The sequence below is a fragment of the Macaca thibetana genome, chromosome 11 (genome assembly GCF_024542745.1).
Source record: "Macaca thibetana thibetana isolate TM-01 chromosome 11, ASM2454274v1, whole genome shotgun sequence".
NCBI lineage: Eukaryota > Metazoa > Chordata > Mammalia > Primates > Cercopithecidae > Macaca > Macaca thibetana.
The window spans coordinates 76,817,624-76,843,400 of NC_065588.1; the positions used below are offsets into that span (position 1 = coordinate 76,817,624).

General features: G+C 34.9%; 1 protein-coding gene and 1 long non-coding RNA gene across 2 annotated transcripts in view; one reads left to right on the top strand and one right to left on the bottom strand.

The window, feature by feature from the left end:
• LOC126931248 (uncharacterized) overlaps positions 1 to 23,516 on the bottom strand; it is an 83,332-nt gene extending 59,816 nt beyond the window's left edge. Inside the window, exon 1 of the long non-coding RNA XR_007717801.1 lies at positions 23,397 to 23,516. This is a non-coding gene — a long non-coding RNA (uncharacterized LOC126931248). The remainder of the gene's footprint in view (positions 1 to 23,396) is intronic.
• Positions 23,517 to 23,790: 274 nt separating this feature from the next.
• MYF6 (myogenic factor 6) lies at positions 23,791 to 25,777 on the top strand. The gene is made up of 3 exons (XM_050749261.1): positions 23,791 to 24,526; positions 24,816 to 24,906; positions 25,136 to 25,777. The coding sequence occupies exons 1-3, from the start codon at positions 24,008 to 24,010 to the stop codon at positions 25,252 to 25,254; spliced, it is 729 nt and encodes a 242-aa protein (XP_050605218.1). The 5' UTR covers positions 23,791 to 24,007; the 3' UTR covers positions 25,255 to 25,777.

The following is a 25,777-nucleotide window of genomic DNA, read 5'->3' on the forward strand; positions in this document are numbered from 1 at the left end:
GCAAGTATTTTTAAAATCTGTGGCCAAATTGGATGGGTATCCATCTGTATTTACTAATTTTGTGATTTTCGGCAAAAAGCAATAACCAGTTTGTACCTCAATTTCCTCATTCCTAATATGGAGATAATTATAAAAGCTACCTCACATGTTTGTAGAGCAGTCTTAGTACAGAGTAAACACTCAATGAGGTTTAGATTGTAATACACATAATGATAATGAAGCGGCATCATTTGTCTGAGGTAATAGCCAAGGTCCGTTGTCTCACACCAAGGAAATAAGGAAGCTGACACACCAGAGTGAGGTTAAGAGCGGAAGTTTAATAAGCAAAAGAAAGAGAAAAGCTCTGTTGCTACAGAGAGGGGCCCCAGAGAAAGCAGGTTGCCACTTCTGAGGTGACGTGCAGGTTTTATAGATGAGCTTGAGGAGGCGGTGTTTGATTTACATAGGGCACAAAAGATTGGTCGGACCAGGTGTGCTATTTGCATAGAAAGTGAAAATCTGGCCATTCATACTCTAATCTTTTATTATGCAGATGAGTTCTCTACCTGGCTGACGCCAGGTTGCCTGCTTCTTTTACTGTACATGTGGTGACAAAGAAAAGGGAAAATGGACCCTCCATGTTGAACATACCTGGCCCCCAGGTAGCCTTAATCTATTGGAACAAATACTGACATTCACCCGTGCAAGCTTCCAGCTTGCTTATCTATGTCTGCAGCTCGAATTTTCAGGCTGCTCCTCGTTAGAAAAGAAATAATTTGGGGGCTGCTTTTTATTAAAAGGGAAACCTTGCCAAGGACTCTTTTACCCTCCCTATCTGCCTAAATAATTTCTTTCTAGCTCTTGTATCAATAATGATAACAGTTATGATGCTTTTTCTGTAAGAATTCAAATATGCCAAAAATGTGACATATTGATTCACATAGCCACTTGAAAAATATATAGAATACAGAATTATAATCATAATGATTAGCTTCAAATTAGCCTAATGGGAATAGAGGGAATTATTCCTTAGTTTTTAGCGGAATTTCACATTCAACATTTTTCTTTTAACTTTAAAAAAGGAAAAGAAAGTAAATATGATTATTGACTTTGAGGCATTTCCAACCTGATTCCTTATTATATAAACTGAATTTTTCTAAAATTTCATCTTTATAATATTCAAGTAAAGTTTTTCCAGGCAAACATAATATTTTTAAAGAAGTACAGCACTTTGAAATTTAAATGAAATAAAATTTCGTGTATTTTTCTATATATTAATTTCAAACCCATATAGCTCTTGGCTAAAAAAAAAGATAATTACAGTTTTAAGTAAAAATAAATGATTGAATAAATGATAAATATAACCTCAAAATACTGAAATATACCAAAGAAATTTAATGTATTTATTACAAATTAGACATACCTGTAAAATAATAGAAGTTTTAGATCAAGAAGACAAATTAATGATATAAAAATAAAGTTAATGAATTAGAAAATCTACACATATGAATTAATATTTCTCTAGGGAGAGAAATTCTTATACCCTAGAAAAAGAACACATATTCTTTTGACGTTCTCATGGATCAGTCGCAAAGAATGACTCCTTCCTGTATCACAAAGAAAGTTGAAAATAATTTCAGACTCAGTATCATACATAGTCATTTATCTGACTATAAGACAGTTAAGTAAAACATTTACAAAAAAAATTTTAAGCTATATTTGAAACTAAATTAATACATATCTAAATATCACACAGATTAATATGAAGGATCTCAATGAAAATTATATAACAGAACTGAATGACATCAAAGCACCTTTTATAAAATTTTGATAAAGTTACATAAAGATAAGCTTAGAGGCCTAAAATATATATCCTCAAATATAAACATAGTAAACATTTACTTGAGAAGCTGGAAAAAGTACAACAGAGAAAATCTAATGAAATAATGAGATCTCATTTGTGACCACATTATGTGTGAGTTATCCACTGACAGACAGAGAGGATACTTATGTGCATGAAACATTTTTGGAGAAAATTTGGACCTGAAGGACAGAACAAAACACCCTTTTAAATGGAGCAATAGACCACATTAGTAGGGTTCAAGACTATGTTATAAAACTATCAATTCAATCAACTTCTAAATTGATTGAATCAATTTCTAAATTCAAAACTTCAGAAAATTCTTAAATGAAATGTGAGTGGAGAACAACACCTGGGCTTTCAACAGAAACCCTACAGAAGCTTCAGTAAACTAGACTCTCCCAACAAAACTTTTTAAAAAAAGTTTTGAAACATCAAATTAAACTACATTACAGAAAAAAAAAAAATCCCAGCCCTTCTAAAATTAAACCAAGTAAATACATTCAACAATGTAATATTCACAATATGCAATATTCAGTTAAAAATTACTAGGCAGGAAAAAGCAACCCCTAACCAGGAGAAGGATCCATTATTAGAAACACACATATAAATAAAAATGGATATAATTAGCAGACAAGAACTTTTAATATAGCTATTAAAATATGTTAACGGGGAAAGAAATATAAATATTACTGGAAACTACAAACAATTAAAATAAACTTCTAAAGCTAAAACCCATAATAGCTGATGTCAGAATGCTACTGGATGCAATTAAAAGCAAATTAGACACAGGAGAAGAAAAAAATCAGCACTTAAAGAATGGGCAATGATCTAAACTGAAGCATAGAGACAAAACAGGCTGAAAAAAAAATAAAGATTCTCAGTGACCTGTGAGATTAATTCACATAGTATATCATAAGTGTATCATATCATAGCATAGCATATCATAAATTACAGAACTGGGGCCGAGGAGGGCAGAAAAAATATTTGAAGAAATAATGTCCAAATATTTCTATTTTAAAAATATAAATCTATAGATTCAAGAATCTCAAAGAAATCTAAGCAGATAAGTGCACATGCATGCATACACACTATTATTCTCACTTCTGTACCCACAATAATTTCTGCATAACACACACACACACACAACTATACCAAGGCATATAATAATCAATTACTTGCATAATCAAGGCAAGTCATTGACAAAGATAAAAATTTTAAAGGCAACCAAGAAAAGAGATACCTGTTCTGGGGATGACAAAAGAAAATATTCTGGCTACTATTCAGAAACAGTGCAAACCAACTGAAAATAGAATGACACATTCAAAGTGCTGAAAGCACTTCCTCAAACTGACCAAAAGCAATTATGAAAAAAGCTGGAGTTAATATTATGCTCAATGGTGAAACACTGAAGGTTTTCACCCTAACATCAAGAAAAAGGCAAGGATGCGTGCTCTCACAACTTGTATTCAACATTCTACTGGTGTTTCTAGCCATTACGATAAAGCAAGAAAAAGAATTTAATGGAATATATTGTGTAGAGGAAGAAATAAAACTGTTTATGTGAGTAAAGAAAAATATATCACGTATGAGAAAAATCTTAAGAAGTCTACAAAAAAAGCTACTAGATATAACAAGTAGCTTTAAAAAAAAGAGTCACAGGATATAAGGTCAAAATACAAAAATCTATTTCTACTCACTAGTAAGGAACAACTGGAATATTGCTGTCAAAAATACCATTAACAATAACATCCGGGGGAAGGGAGAGCATCAAGATAAATAACTAATGCATGAGGGACTTAATACCTGGGTAATGGGTTGCTTGGTGCAGCAAACCACCATGGCACACACGTATGTATGTAACAAACCTGCATGTCCTCAGGGTATCCCAGAACTTAAAATTAAATTAAATTAAATTAAATTTTAAAAATAGCATCCACTAACATGAAAAGCTTCAGATACATTTAACAAAATATGTGCAAGATCAATATACTTAAAAGACACTAAACATTAATGACGGGAATTAAGATTAAAATAAATTTCTCTAAAATTCATTTTCATAAACTCAAAACTCAATATTGTTAAGATGTTAATTCTCTTCATATTGATTTATACATTTGGTGAAATCTCAATAAAAATTCCATAGGGCTTTTTAAAAGAAATTGATGAACTAGTTTTATAGTTTATATGGTGCAAAAGACCTATAATGACTAAACAATTTAAAATAGAACAAAGTTGAAAGATTTACACTATAGCTCTGTAGATTCATTTAGAGAAAAAAATGTCCAAAAATAAACTTGCACACAGATGGTAAAGTGGTTTTCAACGAAGATGATAAGATAATTCAGCAGGGAATATGTAGTCTTTCCAAAAATAGTATTGGAACAACTAGATGTCTATATGAAAAATCATGAATCTTCACCTTTACACCAATACACACAAAGATTAAATTGAAATGGATCTCAGACCTAAATGTAAAGGCTAAAACTATAAAGCTTATGTGGGGATAAAAGTAAGAAAAATTCTTCATGAACTTTCAATAAGCGAAGATTTCTTAGAATATAAACAAAAATAAAACATCAAGGAAAAACTTGATAAATTGTCCTTTATCAAAGTATAACTTCTTGCTCTTCAAAGGACACTGTTAAGAAAATAAGGCCAGGTATGGTGTCTCATGCCTATAATCCCAGCACTTTGGGAGGCCAAGGTGAGAGGGTCAGTTGAGCCCAGGAATTCGAGACCAGCATGGGCAACACAGGGAAACCCCATCTCAAAAAAAATTTGAAAATCAAGAAGGTGTGATGGCACATGCCTGTGGTCCCAGCTACTGGGGAGGCTGAGGTGGGAGGATTGCTTCTTGAGCCCAGGAGGTCAAGGCTACAGTGAACTGTGATCATGCCATTGCACTCCAGCCTGAACAACTGAGACTCTGTCTCTAAATAAATAAATAAATAAATAAATAAATAAATAAATAAAATGAAAAGTCAAGCCACAGACTGGAAGAATAGGAGGAAATATTCACAATACATGTAATAGGATACAAGTCCTGGTACTTATATCCAGTATATATGTATATTTACAAAGTATAACACACACACACACACACACACACCCACCCACCCCGATAGGCAATATGTCAAATGATATTTAGCACGAATACAAAAGATGTTCAATACCATTAGTTATCAAGGAAATGCAAATTAAAATCATGAGATACCATTACACACCCAATGGGATGATTAAAATTAAAATTACCAAAATATCAGGTCATCTTGGTAAGGATTTGGAGCTGGAACTGGAAGTATAAAATGGTACAATCCATTTGGAAAACAGTTTGGCACTTCCTCATAAAGTTAAACATACTACCATTATTACCATACTACCCAACATTACCACTCCTAGTCATGTATCTAAGAGAAATTAAAATGTACTTTCAGAAAAGAAGTTGTATTAATGTTCTTAACAGCTTTATTCACAACGGACAAAAATAGAGGGTCCAAATGGCAATCAACAGGAGTGGATATACAAGTTGTGGTCTATTTGAGCAATGCAATACAAATTGGCAATAAAATAGGAATAAACTGCTAATACACACAAGAGCAGGGAGAATTCTGTAAAACAAACGCTGAGTGAAAGAAGACAGACACAAAAGAGTACCTACTCTACAAATCCATTCTACGAAGTTCTGGAATAGTTCAAACTGACCCATAGTGATAGAAACTGAATAAATGATGACTACTTGGGGTATGGTATAAGTGGGGAATTGACTTTAATTCCCAAAGGGAACATTTTGGGAATGATGAAAGTGTTCTCTATCTTGAATGGAGTGCTGTTTACACAGGCATATTCACGTGTAAAATGCCTTAACTTGTATACATACAATGACTGCATTTTATTTTATATATACTATAAACCAATACAATTTACTAAACAGAAAGATAATGAAAAATAGTTTTGAGATATTTATATGCCATTTATATAATGTTTTAAAAATACAACAGGTAGTACATTTTTTTGTGGATGCATCCATGTTAGTACAGACATAAAATCATGGGATGAATGGGAATGTAAAAATTCACATCAGAATCCTGGTTTCCCCTGGCAAGGGAGGGATGCAGGTATGGAGACAGATTGTGATGGAATCAGATTGGTATACACGAGGGCTTCCAATGCATTTGTAAATTTTTGTTTTAAAATTTGAAGCCTATCTGTCAACATTGTCAGATTGGCTAAAATTAAGTAATGAGTAAAATATTTATTATCTTATGCTTTATAGTTTTTTGTTTGATGAATTTTATAATTAAAAACACAGGTAATTTTAAACTTTAATAATTTATTAAAATAAATGACATAAAGTGTTTATGGATGATTTTCACAATAATAATAATTCAAGCTCTCCTGCTTGAATGAGTACAACACTGAGAAAAATATTTACTTACTTTTGTTGTATGCTTTCTCCATTCCCAAAGCACTAACAATCAGTCTTTTAAACATTAAAAATAAAACTTGATATGCTCCAAGTTCTTCCCAAAGAATTCATTATGCTCCTATTCACTTAGTATTTATAACCCAGTGAACTGCCATGAAAAATATGATGAATTCACTTGCTGGACTCTGCCACTGGAACAGAGTTAGTTTCATCAATCTGAGTGTACTACATTCAGAAATTTGGTAAATAGTAATAGGATGAGCACTGACTCCTGGGCTATTAAATCAGAAGTTTTACCTACTTATGTGTTAAAGATTATACTTAAAATTGTGATATGAATAACTGTGATACTCATAAAATTGTTATAATTTTATTTACTGTAATTAATAATAACCTTATTTATTGAATCATTACCACTTGCCAGGCACTCTTCTAAGGACTTTACAAATATTAATTCATTAACCTCATGACAATTCTTGGATAATAGTACTAGGTGCTATTATCTGCCTTTTACAGATAGGGAAACCAAAGGAAAAAGAGGTTAAATAAACTGCCCTAGATTATACATTAAGTAAATAAAAGAGCCTAGACTTGAACACAGGAAGTCTGGCTTCAGAGCCTGTAGTGTTTGCCACCATATCCTGCTATGTTACATGGAGACCACTAGATATATGATAATATCTCTAATCTTATTTATGTGGCCATAGAAATACACATTAATTCTATGCCCTTTCTCAAGAAGAGAAGCTTCTGGATAGTATCTATAATAGCTATTTTATGCAAATTAAGTTATTCATGTCACATAGTCAGTGATAGTGCCAGCCTTTTTATTTGGGTATCTAGTACTATATTCTTTCTCTTATTCACTACTTCATCCAATATACATTTGGTCCAAACCAAATTGTATGGCTTGTTTTCTCCAACTCTACACTTCGTTGCCAGATTTAAATCTAAAGCTCTGAAACTCTGAGATTTAAATCTAAATCTCAGCTCTGATCATTTCACTGATCTGTTCAGTAGCCCTTCATTGACTATTGAATTAAACTCACGTTTTAAAAATACCTTTCCACAGTATTCCTTTTTTTTTTTCCTAGAACTAAACCAAATTAGAATATTTGCTGCTTACTAAAACACATCCTACATGTTCCCAAATACCATGCTTTGGCTCCTACATTTCCCTAAATAACTAATACCTTTCTTAGAACTGAATTCTGAAGACATTTTTGCAGGTTCTTATCCACTGGCATTCTCCATTTACTAGATTGTCAACTACTTGTGAACAAGGACTAAGTTATTCTCATAATTTTATCCATGTAACACTTAGATAACATCTTACTCATGACAGAAACTCAAACAAATATGTTCAATTGACAATTTGCCTTAGTAGAAGTAAAATAATGTCCATGTGACAGTGTATTTTCTTACCGATTTACGCATGCTAAAATATCTTTGCAGTCAGGGAACAAACAAACACTTCTAGATCAAAGACAAATGAAGGTGAAAGAGCAGGGAAAACTGGCATACAGTGATTAATGTATCATTTGCTCAGGATTATCAGTTATCCGGAATGTAACTGGGAACTTGATAGTGTGTAAAGAGCCTTTAAACAACTGAAGCCAACAAAAAAGAATTCTGTATAATTGGGCAACTTATTAAAAAGTAGTTCATCAACAGTCTTTTTTTCTTACATTATAAATACTTCAACAAACTTGGTTTTCCAGATCACGGCAATCCAGAAACAGCAAAATTGATGGCTTATATCCTTACTTTGTGTGTGCGCGCACACACACACACACACCTACTTATTAATAACACATATACCTTCAAAAACTAAAAATTTGGAACCATTTATTGAAATCCAACATATATTAATAGCCACTGGATATAATAAAAATAAATAGTACAACACCAGCCTCTGCATCTTTAAGAAAACTTTTTTTTCTCTTTCAATTACATTATGTTTATTGTTTAAGGAGACAGAAATGGGTTTGACATATTCTTTAAAAGATCCCATTAAAACTTATTAGACTGAAAAGGTAGGGTAAGACAGTTTCAGAAGCAGCTGGAACAAGATATCCCACAGGGCTGAAGCAGGTGGTAGAGATGCAGAGGCAGATCTGGATTCAGTTGCCAACGTGCACATGCATGGAGGCAGACACCAGGTCCAGAGAGTACAGTAATGAGCAACAGGTGGTGAACCCAGCTAGGACACATGAGAGTAGACTAGCAAGAGGTAGCATATCATAACAGGCAGGTGAAGCAAGGCTAAAGAGAATCCAGGAACTGGCACTATGCAGGTCCAAGTGGCAGGGAAGCAGGCCAGCAGGGAGCAAGATGCTACTTGCCAGCTAGACTCAGTGGTGGCTCACTTCCTCAGGGTGATATGTAAAGTAGAAACCCAGATGGGTTTCAATGACCCCTCATATCCTGCATATGAATATATATATATATATACACACACACACATACACACACACATATACACACACACACATATATATACACACACACGTATATATAAAAATATCATTTACAGTGCCTAAAAGTACTAAATAAATAGAAACTCAGTGAGTATATGAATGAATTTTTCAATGTTTTAAGTAATTTAGAGTACTAGAGAGATTTTAGAGGCAGAGAATCATCAAAATCAGGTACAAAAATGTATTACCACTAATCTAACCAAAGCAGTAATAAGGTAAACAAAAATAACAGAAGTCAAAATTCCCATTATTTGATACAAAAATGTTGCATACCTAGAAGATACAGACACATAGACTGAAAAAGATATATAAGTAATAAGAAATTCTCTAATGCAGGTGACTGCAAAATAAATATACAAAAATCATAAGCAGTCAATTAACGTGAGTGAAAGATAAAATGGGAAAAATTAGTTCACTGACAATGTCCAAACTATTATAAAATATTGAGAGGCTAAACTTATGGTGCATTTCTAAAGAAAACGATAAAACAGGGAAATGCAAAATAGATTTTTTTAAGTAAGAGAGGCCTATTATAAAGAACATCATTCTTCTAAGTTACTTCATAGGTTTAGTATGCCAGTTTAAATGTCTTAATAGCATTTAATTGCTTCAATTTGGGAAAAAAAAAAAAAACATGCTAAGTTCATCTGGAAGAATAAATGAGAAATGGGTTTCAAAATTCAGAAAATAAAAGTGATGAAAAGAGAACTGCTCTTTCATGTATTAAAATGGTTTATTATCTGAACAAGTTAAAAGTATATTATTGAGATAAGAAGCAACCAAGACCTCAGTGAAACACACAGGTATTTCCTACACAGTCTGTGTTATAAGATTTTAATAGTAAGGAAATATCACCCACCAATGGAAAAAAAACATAAGTTATTAAGTAGATGATGGTAGGGAACTAAATGATGGTAGGCAAGGAAAATAATGGAATCATGTAAGATATAACCTCATCACCAGTAACCAAAATGGATTACAGAGAAAATTAATCTTAGTATGTCCCAAGGCCTTGTTTCCCTTTAAAGTCCATAAATAATTTCACCCTTCTCAGGATAATTATTGTCCAATGAATCCTCCAACCCCAAAAGTAGACATTTACCTTTTTCTCCACAATTTTTAAGAATTCAAAGAAGTGTATCAAGAAACTAAACTTAAAGTGTAAGTCAATAGACTACTTTGAGTAGCCTTACTTCCTGGTACAACAAATTTAATAAAAGTAGCATATAATATAATCTGTTATAATTAGGAAGGACTTGTTAAAATGAAATAAAATGAAGACTACGTTTGAAAAATTTCTAAGCAGACAAACCCAGTTAGGCTTGAAAGTAACCTTAATCTTGCTTGGACTGCAAACATAAGCAAAACGAGTTGGGCCATTTATTGTAAATGCCAGAATCATTAAAAAAAAAATTAAGTTCAACAAATCAAAAGCTGCCAGCAATGGAACAGATGAAATAGAGCAACTATATAAGTGTAACTACTCAAATATTTTCAATTTCTTGCTTCCACATTCACGCTATAAAAGCCTTCCACTTGGATTTCTTCAGTAGAGCTCAAGACGTCCTTCAGTTTGGTGTTTCCCCAATTTATGTATCATTGTTTGCCCAAATAAACTCTAAAATTTGTATAATGTCTCAGTTTATCTTTTAACAGACCTTATTTGTATAACTGAATTTCCCAGGCAATTGAAGCTTATTATTGGGAGCTAGCTACCTGGTTTCCTGCTCCAACATCCTCATCTCTATATTTTAGAAGCAACTCAATCTAACCAGAAAGCTCAGCCTCACTCCGGAAAGAACTTAGTCCTTATCAAGGAAAATATTATATTCCTTCAGTATTCTTAGATCAACATCAAGAGAATCTTGCTGTAAATGTAGTGCATGCCTTGTTTCCCAGTCCTAGAAACTCAGATTCGGTCTCATTCACCAGATGCACTTCTTCTACTTGTGCCTAAATTACTGATTTTATTTTATTGTCTCAAATATTTATTTTATTTTATCATTACAAAATACAAAATTATTATAGAATTTGTACAAATGACAGAAAAATCTAAAAAGTAAAATGATATTATATCATGTTAAACTCTAGTACCTAAGGGTAACTCTTATTAACAATTTGGAGTGATGTTTCCAATTCTTTTTTTACTAGTCATGGTCACTAAAAGAAATGCAAGATTTCATGAAGATACCTAGTGAGATAATTAGGGGATTTATGGCATTGGTTAGAAGTATGACTATTTTGCTTTTAAGGTCTGGGCTTGAATTAAATGAAATTTATAAGAAACAATTAAATAAGTGAATCCATTCAAAAATTGGCTAAGTTAACTCAGTTGAAAGAAATGGCTTGTTTTGCTGAGCTTTTCATGATTATGAGTTCTTTTCTAAGACAATGAATTGCTATTTTTAAAAATGTTACATTAGTCTTTTTTTTTCAATTTCCTTAATTTGTTTTTGAAATAGTACTTCATTTGTTATGGGAAAATATAAAGAAATATGTTACCTACTTACTTTAATGGAGTGTATGCATACCGACTACAATCTAACTCTACCAAACAGGAACTTATTACTTGATTTTTAAACAATATGCCACATAATCTAGCAGTAGACATTATAGTGATATAGAATACTTTGTACTTTAGTTCTCATAGTATATCAAGGTAGGTGATTATACACCAAGAAAAGGTCCCTATGTTAACTTCTAAAGCAAATAAAATTACATTTGAGAGATGTTTATGCGAATTTAATTCCAATAAAGAATTATCTATAAAACAACAATATGTGAGGCCAACTGATTTATCCTAGCATTTCTTTTCTGTATGTTTGTTTTCACTTTAAATGCACAATATGAAGATTTGGGGCTGATATTAACTCTCTTAGGGATATTGTGAACAAAGAGTCAATACATCCGAAGAACTTTAAATAATAACTGGCTCATAGTTAGTACTCAATACATACTGGTGTTTGTCATCTCTATCATCGTAAGAGAATTTGGATTTTACAGTAATTGAATTAAAGTTTTTTTCCTCTTGACACTGTATTCTGGAACCCATGTTTTAAAGTAGAACTTTATGAAAGAAAAGGAGTTGTATTACATACAGTGGCCAAAGTGATTTATAATTTAAATGATACTTATTTCTACTAATGTAAAATCATTTAACTGCGTATTTGAAGGTAAATTTATGCTTACTAAAAGCCAAGATTCATTCCCATTTGAAATAAAAATAATTTCAGATTGGAAATCTCATTAATCTTCCTTTCACATCATATGTTAGAATTAGAGAAGGGTTTTTAATCACTTGCTAGCTTTTCTTTTATCTAACTTAACTGTATCTGTCAATCATTGAACATAAAATAGGTGTTGGGCATTGTGCTAGGCCAAAAGTTCTCAGCCGTGGCTGCAAGTTTTAATCATTTTCCATTTCCCAGGTTATTCTATTGTGCATCCAGGTTTAAGAACCATTAGGCTGGACACATTTAATCTCATCGGAATCCCTACTAGCATATACAGAAACATTCTGGCTCGGTTGGGCTGCAGTGGATCTTGGGAATCCAAATTTTAACAAGTTCCCCCAGGGTTTCTGATACAATTGATCATAGGATTATTACTTAATAAAGCTTGAGTCCTGATTATGTCAATCGCACTACATAGGCTAATGTGATCATTTCACAGGCCTGTCATAAATGAGTTACCCAGTATGTAACACTTAAGATACCATTTTTTAAAAATGAAGATGTACTGGACTAAAAAGGTTTTACAAAATTATTTTAAGGTAAACTAAAATATTTTTATTACCACAAATCAATGGCTTTGTAAAGAAAAAAATGTGAAGGATACAAAAAGAAGAGGTAAGGATTAGTTTTCCGTGTGGGATTCCATACTGCTCTGACTACCTTCAGGTTCCCATCAGACTCTGAACCAGCAAGGTTTGGGAGCTGACAAGGTAGCAACACAGATTAGCTTCTGATGACTGTTTTGAAGAGTGAGCCAAGGTAAATAACCACATGTCTTGAGACCCTCACACTTATGAGGCCAGCTAGATGAAATAATGACTTATTGACACAGAGACCAAGGACATTAAAGTTGCCCAGGTACTCAGGAGCAACGTCACTAGGAACAAGTAGCCCACCACTGCTTTTAAAATACACAGTCAATAAATAATCACACTCATCTATATAACCATAGCATGAAGGTCTGACTGGTGTACTAAAATTTGGTTGTGACAGCTAGACTTGTGTCTAAAGCTTAGCAATTTTAGCTACAGAAAAAAAGTCTTGTTACAAAATGTATTTATAGTAGAGAACTTCTGGTCCCATAGAGGTTTCAGGAACTTCTACCAAAACAAAAGTTTTGGCGGAACTACTTTCAAAGAGAGTAAATGAGCATTATGTCTTGCACTTGCACTGATTTAAATACGCATCTTTTGGGCAAAACACCAATAAAATTTAAGCAAATAACTAAATAGAGATAAAAATGTAAAATTCTAAGAATAAAAAATGCCATTTCAAGACATTCTCATAGATGATAGAAGATTTTGACAATTATTACTTTCACTCATTCACTCACAAAAAATTACATAGTGTCTATTTTAGAACAGAGAGTTTCCTGCAATCTATATTGATTATTACATATTTTCTGCCCTATGTAATCGGTGATATGAACAATAAGCACTACAAGGCAATGTGATAAGTGTTAGGATATATGTAAGCATAAAATCAGATACTACAATCAATACAAGCTATGAAAAGTGAATATAGTTTGGTGATCCCCTCTCCACAAATAGTCTCCTTATGAATATTTCCTTACAGACTGAATTTTGAAATAGAAGAACGTAGGAAACAACATCAGGAACTGCCAAACTTTCTGTGACTTATGTGCTAACTTTTCTATCAAATTTTATTCCCAAAGAAGCAGATCATTAAAAAGGAGATGTACTTTACCCTAAAGCCTTCTGTGTCAACCCAATATTTTAAGCATTTTAAATAATTCCCGAGTATTCATTTATTTTGAAAACTCTGTGATTTATTTTTAAAAAGTTGATTTTGATAGAAGTCTAGTGGTAATTCTGAACTCAGAATGGCTTCACAATCCCACTTTCCCCCTTATAGCTTTTCCCTCTCTCCCACACCCTCTCCCTCTTCCTCCTTCTTTCTTCTCTTATTCTCTCATTCTGTTTCTATCTTTCTCCATTATTTGTCTTTAATAGACTATTCAAAGTCCCAGAGTCCCAGAGCTTTATAAAGGTCTTGCTCTGCACTTCTGAAGGTACATCTAAATTACTGCACCCTCAGAAAAATTTCATGCTAACCTTATAAGATTTTATAAGATCGTACTTCATTTTTCCCTGTGTCTGAGGTTATTGCTATGATGATGTACTTATAAAACTCTTTAAGTAACTTACCACTGCCAAAAATAGTATTACAATATTATCATATATCCAAAAGCTGATTTTAATAATCACTTTGATCTTCAAAAGATAACTTATTCCATTTAGAAGTCTGGGATTTTCTTCAAAGTCGGAAAAAAATAAGCTTTTTGGTGAATTGACATGGATAAGATTAAAGAAAAATTTCTGCTATTAGAGATTTAGAAACTATTTAGAATACCAAATCCTCAAAGAAGTAAAAATAAAGTATGGAAACATAAGAAGTCTAGGTATTTTAGAATCATATACTTAAGATTAAAGAATTAATATCTGGAAAAGACTTCTTTCTTTTTAAAAAGCAGCATATGTTCTTAGTGCTACTGCATCATAACATAATTCAAAATCTAAAAGACTAAAGCACATTAATGAATCTGAACAAAATAGTAAAAGAATATCGAAACAATCAAGCATCACTTATTACACATATCATTTTTAAACATAGCAACCACAAAACAATTGCTGTCTTTTGGCAAGCCTCAAATATAAATTTTTCCAGGAACAGCACAACAGACTGGTAAAGTGCAAAGCAGCTCTTGATTCTTGCATTCTTTCTTTGTGATGTGATGTTTCTCACTAACCCCAAACAAAATTGACACAAGAAAAGAACGTATTGTGCCATGGAGAAATCATACCACTGCACGGTCCAACTTTATTTTATTACAAAACAAATATTAGACACATCTGCAGCCATTCCTGATATTATTAAGTTTTAGGCCCTTTAATCCTCAAAATGAGGGTGCTTTTTGATCACAAATAAAAATTTGTAAAGTCGAACATATTTCACAAAGGAATAAATAGTCATTATCTGTTGCCTGTGATCTGTTAGTGCTTCCAGTCATGACTGTGAAACGAGTGTACTCACACATGTGTGCATGCACGCCTACTAATAGAAAAAAAAATATTTTCTCTAAGCAACTTAGAACCAGGAATCTACTGGATTTACTCAGGTCAGGTGTGTGAAAAGATTCAGGTTAGGAAAGGAGGCATTGGCATGAATTTATTGCTGTCATGACCATTAAGTCTTGATAGAAAGAACTAATTGATTTTGCTCTTTTCACTTAAGAGGTCGAGCTGAAGTTCCCTTTTATGAGACTGGGTAATAGAACAAGTGGCAAACTGAACTAAGGACTTTGTGACATATATTAGAACTCTGGTGTTATTTGGTTCTCTGAACACAGAAGGAATGTCCAACAAAGAGCCATATCAGAAAAGTATGTAAAATCTTAAATTGCTACAACAGCTGAGCGAAGAGAATAGTTCTATTGAAAGAAAATTAATGAACAAGTGTCAAAATGGACAGTTGGTGTCAATTCCTAGAGGATTTGGAAGTGAGAAGTGGAGTTGAGGAAACCATGTTAATAAGCACTTGTTTGCATGACAAGAACGTTGTACCTCACCAAATATCCATCATAGGAGTCATGCTTGTCACAGTTCACGTTAAAGTGTTTCACAGAAAAGAATGCTTTACTATGGGCCATGAAAGTACCTTGTTTTATTGATCTTCAACAGCATATGATCATCTATTTTCTTGGAAACAAATTTAGAAAGGAATTCTACCCTCAGCTTATGTGGTAATTCTTGGACCAAACTGTGCCCATCATTTCGAGAAAGAAAAGACCCATTCGAGCCTAAGCTAACTTATTTCTAAGTGAGTTTAAAATATGTTAACAAAGCAAGATGTTTTGTTTTAGCCTCTTTCAGTAGTAATCCCATTTAAAACAAATTATCTCTATTCTGTCAACTAATAAGTAGTAGTAAGTTTTTTTAAAATTTTTGATTATTAAGTCTCACTAAAAGCATAATTAACACAAATTGAAAATTTCAAGTGTATTCCCTCTTTATCTTAGGAATACTTTATATGAAAGGTATTTATTAATAAAGACTTTCTTTATAAATGGCTTATATAAAATAATTTGTTAAACTTCAATATAATTTATATTAATAAGCAAAATATAGCAAAAATAATTATATTGAAATGTAATTTGTTTCAGCATATCTAATTAATAGGAGACTAAGAAAACAAAATTGCTCTTCTAAAAGATCCTAAATGCCTTTTTCTGTGTCTTCCTATGTAGAAATAGATAAGATCAGCATTTGTTTTTATTTTTCTCTTTATCAACCCCATTTACATTTAGCCTTCTCACTGGTTAGACACCTCAATAATTTCAAGTGAGCATAATATCCTCAAAACATGTGATGTTCAATTGGAAAAGACTCTCCTATCAATAAGAGTTAGATATGGCTAGTTGTTCAGAGGATCTGTGTATTGGTTCTAGTCACCTTCTACCTGCTAAGATCCCTTGGTCGCTCTCAACCCTAGTCCTTGTAACTACTATAAGTGGAGCAGACTAATTGGGAAAAAGAGAAGGACAGGACATAAGAGCATTGTGTAACTTAGTATTTGGAAAATGTGGTCTCTCCACATTTACCCTATAATAGTGCACTAAATTATTCCATCTTTTTCCTTTTGCTTCTCACTATGTGGTTTTAAAATAATGAATCAGGCCATGTGTTTTGAGTATCTTCATTGAACATCTATTTTGTGACCTCTGAGACAGGCTACCTGTGCATAGTAGTGTACATGGAAAATACTACTGTGTCATCATTTGCTAATGGAACAATATGTAGGTCCAAATCTCAGCCATCAGCTACCAACATGCCTCTTTTGGACATGTGACTGAAAACAAAACAAAACAAAACAAAACTGAAACAAAAAAACAGAAGTTACCCTGAAGTTTCCCAAATAAACACACAAAGCTCCTCTAAGGTAGGTAGCTCCTAGAAGACTATTCTTTTGGTCACTGTAAGGAGATTCTGAAGAAAAGCTTCTTTTTAATTATATGAATCACTGCCATATGAATCAGGTTTAAGTATATAGCACGCAATATTGGGCAAACAGATTAACTTATCTTTGCTTTGCTTTCTGTATTTTTAAAATGAAATCAATTATATTATATACTTGGTAAAATATTGCGAAGATGTAATAAGATCATTTACTTAAAGTACTTCAACATATAAGGGCCTGCAACTTATTTTTTTTTTCAGAGTTGAATAATGGCTACAATTTTACAAAATAAAAAAATACATATATTACTACTTTTTATTCTTTTCTTTTTAAAAGCACCATTTTTAAGCTACAAAAGCAGCTTAAATCTTGCAATAGCTTATACTGAAATACAAGAAAGTGAAAAAAAATATTTAAATGGTTTAATAAAAAGGCCATACTAATATTGTAAAATTACACAGCCAGTCTTTTCTAATATGACAACACTTAGCCCGAATCACATAAAATCAGGGAAGATAAAATTTAATATGATTAATTTTATATGACCAGTGACATGTTGAACTTGTAATGCCTATACTTTTAAAAGCTCCAGATCATATGCAATTTAAACACATTATAACTTTCGATCACTCACTAACCTAAAAACTAACATGTATTATCCACAGATAAAAATGTCTGGACTTTCAAAAAAAGCATGAGATGTGTATGTATATCTGATTAAACAACTTTTTTCTTCCAAACTGGTAGGGAAACTTTATGGAATAAATGTGTTTGTACAGTGGTGGCTATTTGTCACGGTAGACCCTGACACAGGCATTAAAGCATCAAACATTTTGGGCAATATGTCATAACCAGCCAGTTGGAGGGCAGTAACAAAATACTTGGCTAACCATACTATACTAGAGACATTTGTTTATCTTAGCAAGCTGGTAACACCAAGCACCACTATAATTGGGGTCATCTGAATATCATGATTCATTGTGTTTTTAAAAGAATTAAACATCATAGGAAAAATCATTCCATATATTTTGGATTTTGAACACCTAAAATATTAGTTGTATTAGCATCATAAAAATGTTTATATAATATTTTCATTTAAAAAGGTGATATATATGTAATATTATATTGTACTTATATTCAAATAAAAAGTAATATAAAATTTACATTGTATGATATGACTTATGTAAAATTTTGTTCATATAGAAAACAAAAAAGGAGGGTTTGACTTATTGAAGTGACAAGGCATGGATGATTTTTTTTCCTTCAATCATAGCTGAAATTATACTAATTTGTATTGAATGTTGTTTATGTGCTAGATACTGTATATTGGATTTTCTTGACATTGTTTAAACCTTTAAAACAATGTTAAAAAGAAATGTTATTTCCATTTTACAGACTAATTAATTAAAGCTTAGAAAAGTTATAAAACATGTCCAATGTCAAACGATTAGCAAGTAGTAGAGCTGGGCCTAGAACTTTGTCTAACATCAAACCCCATATTTATAATCACAGTAATTTTTTAAATAAAAAGTCTATACTTTGTATATCCTGCACTCTGTACATTGTTCTTATTTATGAATAGATGTAGGTCAGTTTCTATGGACTTTTTCTGGGAAACAGAGTGACAAACTCATTCTGACTTGACCAGGATTTCCCCAGTTTTAAAAAAGGGCTGAAAATCTGGCCTCCTGGGTACCCGGTTAGTCCTAAGCAAACCTATGCCAGTTGGCCCCTCACCAGGAAGGAATACTTAACCTGGAAAACATTCTAATGGTTTCCAAATTTTGACCTTACATTCAGAAATCTGAATAAAATAGGGGGGAGGGGGTGCAGAATTACGAAGAAGGCTTCATTTTTTGCACTGAGGAATATGTGTTTCTCAGGGAGAAAAACATTCATTGTCACCTTCCCTGGAAATTATGCCTGAGAATTAAGAAATGAACAGCAGCCTTCTTAAGTGTCGTTTTGCAGCTAGTACATGACTGAATACAGATTTTTGGAATCAGGAGTGAGAGCAAAGAGCAAAAATGTGTTTCTTGAACTATCTGAAGAGCAGCCTCGTTGGTTCCCCCTTCGCTTGTTCTAGACTCATTTCCTTCCTGCTGTTTTTAAAAGGGTGCTCCATGGTGGGCCTGGAAACTGAAGTCCTTCCTAATCTAGGTCCAGCCCCATTTCTACGCGGAACTTCTCACTGCCACTTACTGGAGATTGCAGAAGATTCGCCTTTAATATCTTTCCTCTTCCTCTGCTTGGTTTATGCCCCTCCCCCAGGTCCTCAGAAGTGACTCAAATGTTCTGTAGGTCTAAGTGCAAAACTATTTTTACCACAGCGTTTGGGAATCTCTGGGCACAAACTGTCTGCCGATTAGGTAAATTACAGGTGCAGGAGCTCATGTTACTCATTTAGCTGCCACAAATTGAAAGCACTAATCTGCCTCTTCTGAGTTTTGCCTTTCAGTCAGCAGGCTCCTCCTTTACCTTCTATTCTTTATGGCTACTCTCTGCCCTTGCTGGGTGACCCTTCGCCCTGAGGGCTAGCCTGCCTTCTGTTCACTCTCTTTCTCTCCTGTCTTTCTTCTCTCTCTCCTTTCTTCTATCCCCTTTTCTTTCTTCTATTTTTCATAGTTGAAAGAGTATAATCATCATCTATCTGGCTCTCAGTTCTGCTTTTTCAGCTATGGCTGAAACTGCTTTCTTTAAACCTGATTATGTAGCCAAATCCCCCAGCGGTCACCCACACAAATCTCTTCCCTAGTCTCTGACAGTCATCTGCGTCTCTGTGTCTATTTCTTCCTTGAGCTTCTTCTGACTGTCACCATCATCCTGATACTTTCCAAAGGCTTTTCGAAAAGCTTGAACTTTGTTCCCTAGAAATACCACCACAATACCTCAGGAACTTCTGTTCCCAAACCATCCTTTTCTCAAGCTTCCTGTTCAGGAGTGACTTTATTGTTACACACTCTTAGAGAACTACATTCCTTTCTTTCCTAACTCGGTTATTCATTTGTGTGACTTTTAATTAGTATCTTTGTCCCCCAGTAAACTGGAAATTTAATGAGGGTGTAAATACATTAAGCTCTGTTACTAGAGTGACTAGTTTCAGTATTTTCACCTTGATTAACACAAATCCCCAAGTTTATCAGAAACATCTTTCTTAACAAATCTAGGTTATTTTTCAATGAATTCACTATGATTCTTTCCATCGGAGGCCTTACAAATTGAGTAGGAGAATTAATATTTGTTGAGTGCATATTCCATGCCATGGGCTCAACATATATCATTTAATTTAGTGTGAAAAGAAAGCTATGATATGTGTAATGTATATGCTTTTTGATCTCTAATAAAACTGTGGCTAGAAACACATACTTAAGAATGGCTAGAACACAGATTCTGTCTTTCCCCAAAGGTCTCTTCTTTTTCTACTATATACGCAACCCTTCCAAAGGCTCATAGCTAAAATTCACTGACGTGGACTAGCCATAATACTTTCCTTCCCACTTCTTTCCACAGAAAAGAATTGGGAGACACTCAGGCTTTTTTTCTTTCTTTCTTTCTTTCTTTTTTTAGATGATGGGAAAAAATCATTTGCAAATGAATAAGCATGAAGTAAGAACACCAGGGTGGTAAACTACATGAAAACTTCCCATTCTATCACTAACCTAGTTTCAGATTTTATGATGAATGAAGTCTAGTCCCCTTGGAGTGATTTTATTAATGATAATATTATTATTCCCCTATTATCACTTACTTTGTCCATAGTTTAAAAAATATTTGGACTATTTAAAGCTTGGAGGATTGCAGTTTATATAAACCTGACTTGACCACTTGTCAAGGTCTGTGTCTCCAAGTTCTACTGAGAAGTAATATAATTGCAATTACAGGCATCTCATATTTTGTAAACAGTTTGAGTTCCAAGAGTTCACTAGTTAGAAGTTTGGAATCAGTGCGTATTTTCCCATTGACCTAATATAATAAAGGGTGGTTATTTCCCAAGCTGGCATTTCCTTGTTTTCTCCTCCAACCTCCTTCCCTCAACCCCCAAAACAACAACAAAAAAGGAGAAAAAATCTGTTTAAACCAAGGTGAACACTCACACTAATTTTGCTGGTCTGAGGTCTACAGCATGTTGGAAAAGGGGATTTATAATTTAATAAGGAACAATTCAACAGGTGAAGGTTGACTTTATACCTTGCCTAAGAAGTTGCTCTTGATCTGCACCCCAAAGCTTTATGTACTTTAAAAAAAAAAGTAATTCTCTTTCTACATTTTTAAACTGGCTCTTTTTCCAGTGGTGACACATGAATGAAAGAAACAGAAAAAGGAAAAGGCGAACTTTCATATTTTTTAGCAGGTTCATGATGTGCAGGCTCTCTAATATCTATCTGATACCACTTAAAATCAGTGGCGAGTCTAAGAATGGTAATGTCTTAAACATTATTTCTTTATCCAGGCTTCAAAATTGCTTAGTAGTGATATTTTTCTTCTCTCATTTTTCTCTGAACATACTAATTCCAATAATAAAAGGACTTTCAGAGAGGATGCTACATTTTTGAGGTGGGTTTCACGTTTTTGAAAACTTAATTTTTATAGCGTCCTGTGAATATGGACATCTTTTGTCATCATACCAATGTTATGAATGAAACATCTGAGGATTTGAGATAGTAGGGTTCATTAAATCCTCACGGGCCCCAAAAGACTATAATCTAGGCCTTCCCCATCCCAATTCCAAGGCTATTTCTCCCATTTGGTCTGTTAATTTAACTCACTTCTTTAGATTCAGACTCCATGAGAAGAGACAATTTTTTTAATGCTTTATTCTTAGCATCCAGGACACTATTTGGCACTTAGTAGGTACCCAATAAATGCTGAATTTAAAAAAAATCAGTCATTTTTATCTTAATGATCTTAATGATTTTTATCATCATAATCTTAGTTAACTTTTCAAATTATCTTCACATTAACAAAAGACAACATAAAGTGTGGTTGAGAGCAAAAGCTAATTTTCTATAATAGATGTTAGATTATACCCTGAGTTGCTGAAACTTTCAATCTGCAGTTTTAATTGCTGACTTGAGCAACCAAGAAACTGGTGAAAATAGAAAAAAAAGGTCACAGAAGAAGTATTGGCCTCTTGTAACTTTCTCTCTGCTTCCTACCATTCCAAAAATCTAAGAATATTTATTAAACTTGATAAGGAGTAAAAACAGCCAAAAATATCAAACCTTAACATCCCAGTCTGTGGCTCAATAGAAAGTGTGAAGAATCATCTTCTAGAATAGGCCACTTGATTAATAATTTCTAAATTACCTGACTGTTGATTTCCTGCATTATCTTTACTCTATTCATTTTTTAAAATAAAGTCATAAAGAACACAACTTATAATCACTACTGCTTGGGGTAGAGCAATAAGATTTTATGTTTCCATGTAGTTTTTCAGGCACTGACTATAAAGACCAAAACCAAGGTTGACTGTCATCCCAAAGGCCAGTTACAGGCAGGAAGTCCTTCCAGAGCTCTAGGAGGAAAGGTGAAAGGAAAGGAAAGAACAGCAAAAGAGACGGAGGGAAGAAAAAAAAAAAAAAAAAAAACCTCTCCAACAGCTATGCTTTATTTCATCCACAGGAACAGGTCTTTGCCCTAACATGGCTTTATACTATAAATGATAACTACTGTTGTTCATCAAGCAGCTATGTGCTACGTGCTTCACATGCATGGTATCATTTGATTAAATCCTCACCAATCCTTACTGTAAGGAAACCACTATCATCTTGAAGACATCAGGATCTAGTACTTACCCATGGATATATACATAGAAATTAACCTTGCTAGGACTTGATAGTTCTTTGGAATCTAGGGCCCCTGCACTTCACCTTCATATTGTACTGTCTCCCGAAGAACAATACATGTTTTATGGACCATGCGCAAGCTGCAATGTAAAAAATGCTGTTTCCTTGCTCATGCCTTGGTTGCTAACCTTTCTCACTTAAATCCCATCAAACAACTTATTTGGAGTCAATGGATAGTAAGAATGCAAAAGAAAAAATGGTGAGCACACAGTGTTCAGCACTGGAATCATAAAAGAGGCACCTTGGAAGGGGCCACAAGTAAATGTTGAAATATCAAGTAGCTGTGAGTCTTGTTTTCACTAAACCTATTTTTAAGGAGGACTTATTACATGTATTGCAACCCCATCCTCTATCCCACTCCCTACCACATATGTAATACTGCTCCACAAATGGAAGGGTACAGAATTCAAATCCTGATTGCCCCTCTGCCCAAAGGAAAAAAAAAAAAAAAAAGATAGTCAAGGACAGTCTCTATGGAAGGACCCAGAGAATCATTTCATCCAGTATCATGGGATGTGAGAACCCTTCAGCCACCCCCTCCATTTCCCAAATCATCTTGCAGCCTTAGTAAAAGAGAGGAAAGAGATTTACCTGCTTCTATTGAGGCTGAAGCCTGAAAGTCATGTATAACCTTTGAAGGACTGTAATGGTTTTAATCACAGGAATAGCATCTTTTTGAGAGGCAGGAGAGAGAAAGGAGCTGAAACACTCTGCAAATATTAACCCGGCTATTTTGGAGCAACGGCTATTGCCTTTGAAATCTTTCATCATGGGTCTATACTTAGAATTCAGATGAGCACAGGGGGAGGGGAGTGGGGCAATGTTAATCCCCAGTTGTTTTGAAGTTGTCCTGTAAGCAGGTTAGTATCTAAACTGCCCCAAATGGAAGCGTTCAATGCTTTGTTTAAATTATGTGATTCTCTCTGTGTAACCTGGTCTGCACATAGATGGTCAGAATACTCTGGGAGGTGACACTTCTCAGTTTTCTTTCAAACTAGATGTTCTAGAGAGCACTAGCTGCAATCACATTGGGAGACTGATGCTCCATGACAGCTAAAAGTTGGATTGAGTTTCAGGAGCTACTATATATAAAGCTGGGTCGACTTATGTCACTGCACTAATTAAATGCCATCTGGGTGGTTCCTCTGGGTTTTTGAGTCCATCACCCAGTTCAGATCGAGTCAGAGGCCAAGGAGGAGAACATGATGATGGACCTTTTTGAAACTGGCTCCTATTTTTTCTACTTGGATGGGGAAAATGTTACTCTGCAGCCATTAGAAGTGGCAGAAGGCTCTCCTTTGTACCCAGGGAGTGATGGTACCCTGTCCCCCTGCCAGGACCAAATGCCCCCGGAAGCGGGGAGCGACAGCAGCGGAGAGGAACATGTCCTGGCGCCCCCGGGCCTGCAGCCTCCACACTGCCCCGGCCAGTGTCTGATCTGGGCTTGCAAGACCTGCAAGAGAAAATCTGCCCCCACGGACCGGCGAAAGGCCGCCACCCTGCGCGAAAGGAGGAGGCTAAAGAAAATTAACGAGGCCTTCGAGGCACTGAAGCGGCGGACTGTGGCCAACCCCAACCAGAGGCTGCCCAAGGTGGAGATTCTGCGGAGTGCCATCAGCTATATTGAGCGGCTGCAGGACCTGCTGCACAGGCTGGATCAGCAGGAGAAAATGCAGGAGCTGGGGGTGGACCCCTTCAGCTACAGACCCAAGCAAGAAAACGTAAGCCTAGATGCTGCCGGGGCAGGGAAATGCAAAGGCTAATTAAACGCCTTCCTCGGGGCCTTAACCTCCAGCTGCTTGGTCTTTTTTCCCTTCCCCCTTTCTCGCCCGCCCCTCCCGCTCCGTCTCTAATGAACCCCCAGTGGCCCAAGAAGACCGGGTGCTTGCAATAGGCAGGAAATGCGTACCCCGCCCGAGGAAGCAGGAAAGCCGCCCCCCCACCACGCAACCCCACCCCCGGAACCGATGTTTCTTTCCTAATCTGCTGCTGCTTTGGTTTTCTCTCCAGTTTGAGGGTGCGGATTTCCTGCGCACCTGCAGCTCCCAGTGGCCAAGTGTTTCCGATCATTCCAGGGGGCTCGTGATAACTGCTAAAGAAGGTAAAGTAAAAGAAAGGGCTCTGGGCCGCACCAGAGAAAATCCGGGAGGTGGATAGGATGCTCGGGCCGAGAGGGCTCGAAGCGACAGCAGGGACGCACCCTGCGAAAAGGGCGCTCTTTGCTCGCAGGGACCAGGCCTTTCTGCGCAGCCAAAGCGGCCTCGCGCGGGGCGCGGAGCTGCTTCGTTTTCCTTCTTTGGGTGCTATGTTTGTGTGTTTTTTGCACTTAGGAGGAGCAAGTATTGATTCGTCAGCCTCGAGTAGCCTTCGATGCCTTTCTTCCATCGTGGACAGTATTTCCTCGGAGGAACGCAAACTCCCCTGCGTGGAGGAGGTGGTGGAGAAGTAACTGGACCGGCGCTTGAGACCTTCTCCACGCAGCAGGAAGATCCCACCAACGCTTCCTGGCCTAATCCCTTAGATTAGGTCACATTATATTAACATTTAGGAACCTAGACCGAAAAGTTGGTGAAAGAGAAGGAGACACATTCACAAAGAAACATTGCGAAAACTGTTGTCAGGCTCAAATGAAAAAGCCTTTCGGCCTTGGGCTTTTATTTTATTTTATTTTTTTTATTTTGGAACCTCGAGTGGCTTAGGTCTAGCCTCCTTATTTTGTTTTTGTTTGGTTGATTTTATAATATATTAACTTTTATTACGGTGATCCTTTTGTGCCATGTTCAAAAAAAGTTCATTCCTGTCTAAAGTGGGAACGTTGCATTTAATGTTAGGGGTATTTAATGGTTTTTTGTAAATAGTTTAGCACTTTCATTTTTTATGTAAACCTAAAATATATTTTAAATGTGGAATGATGTATATAAAATGTGCGAGGATCCTAGTATTGTAATATTAAAAAGAAGTTTCTATATGAA